The sequence below is a fragment of the Venturia canescens genome, chromosome 2 (genome assembly GCF_019457755.1).
Source record: "Venturia canescens isolate UGA chromosome 2, ASM1945775v1, whole genome shotgun sequence".
In the NCBI taxonomy this organism is placed as follows: Eukaryota; Metazoa; Arthropoda; class Insecta; order Hymenoptera; family Ichneumonidae; genus Venturia; species Venturia canescens.
In genome coordinates, this window is record NC_057422.1 from 11,629,195 (window position 1) to 11,638,404 (window position 9,210).

The window sequence follows — 9,210 nt, forward strand, 5'->3', positions numbered from 1 at the left end:
TGAACTCCAGGGATATGATGCGCAATCCACTTCATTTAAAAAAAATTGGCTAAACTCTGCACCATTTGAATAAAACTTTTCCTAAAGAGACTGGACTATAATTAATTAACTCCTTATCATCGCAATATCATGTTTCGCATATACTCCATTCCAACAAATTATTTATCCCCAGAAAAAACTCTTTGAAAGTCGAAAAAATAACGTCAAGAGTTAAATTTTTTATTATTCTTGAGAAATTCAGAAAGAAAATTTGAAATTTTTACTGTTGCTCTAAAAGCGTTGAAATGGCTTACCTTATGTTGTGCAATAACTGATTAAGAATTACTTTTGAAATTCAGCCACTTGTGTCAATAATGAAATGAGAACAATAAGTTGACGTACGTCTATACAGATGTATCACCCCTTCTAATTCATTTGCGTCATCAATACAACATCGTTAGTATAAAATAGCCTGCGATTTGATACCAGATATCATTTCTTGTGAAATAAGTTGAAAAACACAACGAATCTCGTACAGACCGATTTCGTCGTGAACTAAGAGGTAAGTTTCATTTATAATTATATAACGACGAACAAAAAAAAGTGGTCTGTACCTTGGATCAGACCCATCTATGTATCTCTAAGTATTTCGACGCACCGAACCTGAATCTAGGGCCAATGTACCTCGAAAATTTTGAGTAAATTCAAAAAATTCCATAAATAGTAAAAAATCGTAGTTATGAATACGAGAAAAATTTAATCGACCTGATAATTATAAGTATGTACTTTATGTTTTGTGATACGCTGAATCTGAATCTAGGGTCAGATTTACTGAAACTCCCGAAAGTTTGAGCAAAACCCCGCTAAAAATTGGTAAAAACTGCGAAAAATCGCTTTTATGAGTATCGGAAGAGTTTTATTGACTTCAATCAAGTACATTCTATCGGATCAGATATAATAAATTCGATATTCTTTATTTTCAAATTAAATTTTAAATGAATTATAATACTTTCTTCGTTCTTCTTTCTTCGATGTTCACGAACAAAACTGTCACTTCTCTTGATATTTTCTTTTTTTTCACTTGTAATCATTTTTTAAGAAAGTGCATGATCTATATCTTCCGTCAAAAACATCTGTAATAATAAATATCTCAGCGTTCAAATAACTGTGTAGGTAAAAACATTGTCTCAATCTTGATTTTCATGAATTGTATTGAAAAAATATTAATGTTCATAAATATCTATGAGTTTAATCATCTTTATTCGTTTACATTTTTTATTACAAATATTTCTATTTTAAAACATTTGTCCTGAGAAAAGTAGTAAGTAGTTATATTCATGGCATATTTATTATAAAGAAACTTCTAAATTGTTTGTTCTAATTTTTCAGTTGTGAACGTACAAGTTCATTTGAAGGCATAATGCTTTTAAAAATTGTGTTTTGTGCTCTTGTGGGCTGTGCGTTAGTTCAGGTAATTGTTCAGGAAAAACAGTAAAAGCAAAAGTGTATATTTATCTATGAAATTAGGGGTATTGTTATGAAAGGAACAATTCGATCAAAATACCCATCTTTTGCATACCTGCAGAGCGAGCTTTAGCTCGCTTTGCTTGTTTTAGTTTGTTTTAAAAAAATCAATCCCAAAATTTCAACGGCGGAAATGATTTTTTCGACTTTAGTAATTATTTTTTTGTGGCGGTAACCAACTAGCGAAGACGTGCATGCAGCAAAGATTAAGACACTATAATGGATACGGAGAGTGGTTGCTTCGAGGACCGCCTTCGAAACTATCACATTGCACATTCTTCGAATTTCTCGCAAATTCTAGACGGTTTGGTAATCAGACGTACTTTTAAGTCATAATCCAAGAAGTATGGTTTGGAGGGTTTGAACCCTGCAAATCCCTTTCCTACGTATGCAAAAGCTGAATATTTAAATCGATGTGTCCCTTTCGGAACAATAACCGAAATTAGACTTAGAAATTCTAAATCATTGTTTTTCAAATATCTAGGGATCCGAATCCGTCAGTTCCCGTGAGTATAACGATGACGTTATAGCGCGCATTCTTGAACGATTCAAGGTAAATCTGGCGAAAACTATACGTACATATGCATTCAGGCACAGCTGGGAGATAACTGAATTAGAAAATAAACTGTTCGTAGAAAATTAAAGGTGTGATTTTGAATTTACAGAAGCCGCAGGGGGGATTCGATGTCACAACGGGAGTTCTGGGAAAGGTAAATATGCGGCATTTTACTTATATTACTTTTTGCCTGTGTGATTTTGTGAATAGACTGAATATTCCTAGGTGTGTTGGGTTCAATTACATGTACTGGATAAATTGCTCGAGACTGGGTAGCGAATTCAATACAAACGACTATTCTTTTAGTTTGAGGAATAGCACACGAGAATACGTAACAATTATCTAGAGTCGCGGCAGCGATTCGGTAACAAGTACATTTATGTTATGACGAGTTGCTGCCAGCAGAGACTTTACCGGAGCGATAGCATTTCCAATTGTTTCCATATGTTACCTAAACATTAAATTCATGTAAGTAAAAAGTTCATATCGACTCCATTGCGTGGTGCAGCACCAGCCAGAGGACCAGCAGGAGAGCCAGGAGGACCAGGAGGGACTACGCAGCCTGACGAAGGGAATCATTGAGATTTGCCACGGAAATGAGATAGTCCAGAAGAATAAAATTAAGTTCTATTCTGGAATGACGTAGGTTAGCCAATTTTTTTCTAGGTTCATTAGATATGGACGAACATATCTTCACTTATGCCCCAAAAAGTTAGGTCCGGATTTGTCCGTAACCGTTGTTTAAACTTTTGGAACCCCACGTTTTGTTAAATAACGTCTTTGTTATGGGTTGTACACGGAAACTGTTCAAACAAAAGTTGCTCGTCTCATCATTCTTGAAAAAATGAGCCGTCATGAGATCGATTATCATTATTTGTTTAGTTGCAGAACCCAAAGTCCCGTGAAAAAAAAAAAAATACATTTTTCGTTATAAATTGATAAATAAACAACGTGTGGCTTTGAAACTCATGATACAAGTAATATAAGGTATCTTCAAAATTATCGTACAAATTTTTTTTGCTTATGTTGTATAGTTTAGCAACAATCCGCAACAAGCCAAAATCCGTAAATCGTCTGCCCAGTCTGATCGCATTGGCCTACAGGTAGCCAAAAAATCATGGAGTCAGATCGTTACTAGTACTTTCCATAAATGGAAAAAAAAAATTTTTATACACCAAAATCACAATTTTTGGGCGACTTGAAATTTTATGCTTTTAAACAATTAGAGATATCTCGGAGAATTTTCATATTATTGTAAATATTATGATAGATTGTACTTGCCCTTCATTTGACGAGTAATTTGAAAAAAAAAAAATATGAATATCTTGGTTAGAACCGGAGATAATGATGTTTAAGTGTTATTTTGTTTATTGTTGTTGTTATCAACATTGGGGGGTGGAAAAAAATATCATCTACCTCTCAACACCCCAGGGAATCACCGTGAATTTTTTCAGATCCTTAGGTGCGTTTTATCTAATTAAAAAAAATTGATTAAAGTTCGTCGAGCGTCGTCAGTCGGAGAAATGAGACCGAGCGGCGTGGTGGGGGGTCCGAGGCCTCGCGCGCCCGGCCGTTTCTACCGCTTACTTAACAAATCGATTACTCCGTTAATAATTACCGTACAATAGTTTATTTTTTTTTTAACTATGCTATTTTTTTCTCAACAATTCGAATCTGAAATTAGATTTTCAATATTCATGAATTTTTTTTTTTTTTTTTATTTGAGTAATATTCTTAGGAAATATTGCTCGAAATAATTTCAAGGACATAATGTGAGTTTGAAGATAGAATAAAAGAAAACAAAATTTAATTGGGATGGTGTGAGTATATATATATATATATATACACATATAATGGAAGAGCGAGAGAGAGATTCAAAGCGTAAAATCATTTAAAATACGTAGGATAATAGTACAAAAAATAAAACTGATTCAAGCGTCAATGACATTTAATATTACAATACGTAAAATAATTGTGAACATGTGACCATAAATATACAAACATTTTTTTCGCTCGAAATTGTGTATACATATTATATTAAACTTATTTATTACATTATTAGCTATATTATAAAATACACGAGTGGAGCCTAGGATCGTATACATACATTACATCGTTGTTTTCTGTTTTTTACAAGTAGGCGAATAATGTACCATTGAATCATCATCGAATTCTTCATTTTCATTAGTATCCAACGCATACGTTACGTCTTCGTTACTTTCGATCAGATCTATTTCTACCTCAAGATTATCTCTCGAATCTTTGATGAGACTCACAGTTTCCCGTTTCGAAACATTTTTTTTTTTTGCTTGATTTTTCAAAAATGTTTCAGATGCATCTTTTTCACAAAATAAACAATTCGTCTCGAAATCGAAATCTGTTGCTGTACCGGAGCGTGTGGATGCAGCGCACGTATTTGATGTTGCGGCGTTGATGCAGGCTTGGATACTATTCGCATGAGTGTAACTTTTATGACACTTACTATGAAGTACGATATTATCCTTGCCACGGAGTTCTCGATGTTTGTCGTCTCTTCTCTGAACACTTGCCTTGATTAATGTTCCCAGCGCTTTTTCTTTAAGGTGAATCGTTTTGCCCTCGTCTAACGATTCCTTGCACAGGAAACATCGATTTTCCTCCATGATCAGATAACCTACGATAACATAATATGCTAGTCTTTATTTTATTTCCATTACAATAGTATGACAAATACTAAAAAAAACAATTTTTTGTTTTGAATGATGATTAGTAGAGTTGACTTTTTGGAATAAAATTCTATAGATATTACAAATTAGTGAATGTGTTTAAATAATATAAGTTGAAATATGTTTTAATGCATTACAGTAAACAGATCAGACATTATTACAAATTATAACTTACCACAGAGCGACGTATTTCAGCAAACGTAATATTTAGCGACGTGTTTCACCAAACATATTTCACCACAGAATGTAAAATTTCGTTCGTATACTGACTGTTCGAAAGGAAGACTCAGACAGAAATGACCGTCTGTGGAGACTTTTTCTATACCTGAAGAACCTTCAGCCGAAAACATCTGCCTCAGTTCGAGGGGAGAGGGTAATTCACAGAAAAAAACCCGTTATAATGCTTTGAATCTCTCTCTCGCTCTTCCATTATATGCGTATATATATATATATATATACTCACACCATCCCAATTAAATTTTGTTTTCTTTTATTCTATCTTCAAACTCACATTATGTCCTTGAAATTATTTCGAGCAATATTTCCTAAGAATATTACTCAAATAAAAAAAAAAAAAAAAATTCATGAATATTGAAAATCTAATTTCAGATTCGAATTGTTGAGAAAAAAATAGCATAGTTAAAAAAAAAATAAACTATTGTACGGTAATTATTAACGGAGTAATCGATTTGTTAAGTAAGCGGTAGAAACGGCCGGGCGCGCGAGGCCTCGGACCCCCCACCACGCCGCTCGGTCTCATTTCTCCGACTGACGACGCTCGACGAACTTTAATCAATTTTTTTTAATTAGATAAAACGCACCTAAGGATCTGAAAAAATTCACGGTGATTCCCTGGGGTGTTGAGAGGTAGATGATATTTTTTTCCACCCCCCAATGTTGATAACAACAACAATAAACAAAATAACACTTAAACATCATTATCTCCGGTTCTAACCAAGATATTCATATTTTTTTTTTTTCAAATTACTCGTCAAATGAAGGGCAAGTACAATCTATCATAATATTTACAATAATATGAAAATTCTCCGAGATATCTCTAATTGTTTAAAAGCATAAAATTTCAAGTCGCCCAAAAATTGTGATTTTGGTGTATAAAAATTTTTTTTTTCCATTTATGGAAAGTACTAGTAACGATCTGACTCCATGATTTTTTGGCTACCTGTAGGCCAATGCGATCAGACTGGGCAGACGATTTACGGATTTTGGCTTGTTGCGGATTGTTGCTAAACTATACAACATAAGCAAAAAAAATTTGTACGATAATTTTGAAGATACCTTATATTACTTGTATCATGAGTTTCAAAGCCACACGTTGTTTATTTATCAATTTATAACGAAAAATGTATTTTTTTTTTTTTCACGGGACTTTGGGTTCTGCAACTAAACAAATAATGATAATCGATCTCATGACGGCTCATTTTTTCAAGAATGATGAGACGAGCAACTTTTGTTTGAACAGTTTCCGTGTACAACCCATAACAAAGACGTTATTTAACAAAACGTGGGGTTCCAAAAGTTTAAACAACGGTTACGGACAAATCCGGACCTAACTTTTTGGGGCATAAGTGAAGATATGTTCGTCCATATCTAATGAACCTAGAAAAAAATTGGCTAACCTACGTCATTCCAGAATAGAAGTCAGTCGATTTTATAGCTTATTCGTCTGGACTAAGAATATAACGTGCCTCATACCCCGATAACCAAACGTGGCGTTCAGAAAATTCTAGCGCCAAACGAATACGAAAATGGCGAAGTAGGTGGCGTGCTAGTGGCGTTATTGCGTAACACGATACGCCACAGGCTAACGCATTTCTGGCGTTCATCTGACCTTACTTGGTTATAGGGATATGAATTAGATCTGATCACATCTGCCATTCATATTCAGCTCTATATTGTTTTATATGATTCAATAAGATTTTATGCCACTAAACATTGAGCTACAATAAATATACCATGTTCAATTAAATAAATACAACTATAGTACAACTATATCTGATAATGCATTATGATATATATCGCCCGGCAAGCACTGTATGAGTCTATACGTTTCTGTAGGATTTCATAAATATACAACAATATGAAGGGATTTTGGGAATTATGCCTATACGATTAAAAATATATAAAAATATTACTTTATTCAAATATATATCGTTATACAGGACTGCATGAATCTGTATCATATCAATAAAAGTTATATGTCGTTTCTATTCAACGTAGATTCAATGTAGATTCTATTTCAACAAATATTTAATTTTCATAATCATTTCATACATGTTTTCAAGAGACGCGGCAGCGGCTCGACGCCAAGTATTAAAAGGAAAAACAGCAGCGCGCAAAGAAAAAGCCAGCACGAGCCCTGCCGCACTCTTATATACGCGAATATGCCGATTTATGACGTCACAGAGTTTTCAAACGGCGCTTGCGGACAAACCATATTATTAAAAAATCTGAAAATTGGAGAGAATTTTATTTCGATTTTTCCCTTTCCATTAGTCTTTGTTAGAAGTAAATCCATTCAGCCATTCTCGAGATATGTCTCTTTAGAGAATTAAAACCGAACGCTTTACAATAAATTTCATTTCTTGGAGACAGAGAGGCGTAAGTTGAGCATGTTTACGTTCGGACTTACGTCCTTTGCAGGCCTGGTATACATTTCTCGGCTCTCCTGTCGCACAGTACGCTGAACGCGGCTACCGAGAGAGACAGAGAATGTGCGCACAGCGGGCAAACCAGGTCCTGGATTTTTCGAGGATGTCTAGGGCGATAACTTATGGGGTTATCGTCCTAGGTTTAGGGACATTCTACCATGGTTTTTGATGTCAACGTGGACAGCTCCATACTTTTCGATGGTTAGGTATATTTCTCCATGGCTTCTGTCGTCTAGGCATGTTTTTTCATGGTTTTCGAGGTCTGGATCGACAGCTCCATAGTTTTCTATGTCTAGGTATGTTTTTCCATAGTTTTCGTAGTCTAGGTCGGTAGCTCCATAGTATTCGATGTCCAGGTATATTCCTCCATGGTTTTCGTGGTCTAGGCATGTTTCTTCATGGTTTTTATGGTCTAGGTCGACGGCTCCACAGTTTCCGATGTCTAGGTTAACGACTCTTTGGTTTTCGTTGTCTAGGTTGTCGACTGCACCGTCTTCGATATCTAGGTCGACGGCTCTATAGTTTTCGATGTCTAAGTTGGCGATTATAGGTTTTTCCACGTTTAGGTGGACGGCTTCATATTTTTTAATGTATATTCGACAATTTTATATTTCCCGTTATTTAGGTAGATGGTGCAATGTATAAAAATTGGCTGTACAGTAGTGTCAATTGCTTTTGTCACGTATAGAACAGCACTTAACTGGAAACGAATCGTTTGAAAAATTTTCGTTAAAGACGAGGAATGAATTTTTTTTCCTGAATTGTTATTGTCACACCTCTTCAAAAGAAGTGAAATTAGTAAGTATAAAAACTTGTAATAATTGTAGAATCATTCTAGAAACTCTTGTTGCTCTATGACGCTTGCTGGAAAATTTTCCTGAAGAAGTGTGAGTGATTAAGGCTAAAAGTGTACACGAATGAATTCCTACAGGAACCGTAATTCATTAACTGTACTTGGCTACTTTAAAAAATGATCTGATTTTTTTAAATATAATAGATTAGAAAGAAATTTCATTTTTAAATATTTTTATGGCATTATACGAGACTATATATTTCCACATCATTTTCTCCTTTCAAGGTTTCTATTATCGATTCCCTTAACTCGCCCCCCTGACAGTTTTCCCTTCATCTAACTATGGCTTCTATCTATATTTATCGTGAATTTCTCTTCTTGCCCTGTTATGCTCCAAACTTTCTTCCACTTCCCATCCCATTCCTGGTAACCTTTTTTCCTATTTCATCATAATTTCCATATCTGAGTCTTGGCCATTCCTCTTTTAGTTCCCCTGTAATTTCTGCCCGGTCCTAGTACTCTTTCCTATTCACTCCTATTTTTATTTCTTTGTAAATTTCATTATATGACGACACTCCCAGTTTTTCTGAGAGCCTTCTTATTATCTCCACCCCTCCCTCCAGAGCTTTTTCGATTTTTCTACACTCCTATTTTTTCCATATCCTGTCAATTACTCTTCCCTCGCCTGACCCTTTCATTGCATTTTCCAGCTCCTTGCCCCAGTGCGAAGAGTTCCCATTTTTCGATGCTCCCTAAATTCTTCTCTTAGGCAAATTTTTTGCCATGTTTCTTTTTCTATTTTTTGGATTTTAATTCGATAGTTCCCAGCCCTTCTCGCTTCCAACTCCACACTGTTTATTCCAGCTTTTACTTTCCATATAGTTCGGCGTCTTTATTGCTAAACCCATCGCCATTTTCACATATATCCCTCGTAACTTCTCCATAGCTTATTCCCTCCTGTTCCAGCCCTATATCTCAATACCA

At 34.9% G+C, this 9,210-nt stretch overlaps 1 protein-coding gene and 1 long non-coding RNA gene across 4 annotated transcripts; one reads left to right on the forward strand and one right to left on the reverse strand.

The window, feature by feature from the left end:
• Positions 1–484: 484 nt before the first annotated feature.
• LOC122405942 (uncharacterized) lies at positions 485–3,772 on the forward strand. 3 transcript variants are annotated; one of them, XR_006259852.1, is made up of 6 exons: positions 485–541; positions 1,369–1,450; positions 1,988–2,056; positions 2,169–2,213; positions 2,568–2,705; positions 3,094–3,772. XR_006259852.1 is itself a non-coding variant. In XM_043411027.1 (5 exons), exons 2-5 carry the CDS (start codon positions 1,400–1,402, stop codon positions 2,703–2,705), a joined length of 303 nt encoding a protein of 100 aa, XP_043266962.1. In that variant the 5' UTR covers positions 485–541; positions 1,369–1,399; the 3' UTR covers positions 2,706–3,772. The 3 variants fall into 3 exon arrangements, 2 of the variants coding, with proteins under 2 accessions (XP_043266962.1, XP_043266963.1); XM_043411027.1 differs by having other exon boundaries at positions 2,568–3,772; XM_043411028.1 differs by lacking the exon at positions 485–541 and having other exon boundaries at positions 810–1,450; positions 2,568–3,772.
• Positions 3,773–3,989: 217 nt separating this feature from the next.
• On the reverse strand, positions 3,990–5,330 carry LOC122405943 (uncharacterized). The gene is made up of 2 exons (XR_006259853.1): positions 4,940–5,330; positions 3,990–4,712 (listed from the first exon to the last, which is right to left on the reverse strand). It is a non-coding gene; the product is annotated as an uncharacterized lncRNA (long non-coding RNA).
• Positions 5,331–9,210: the final 3,880 nt, after the last annotated feature.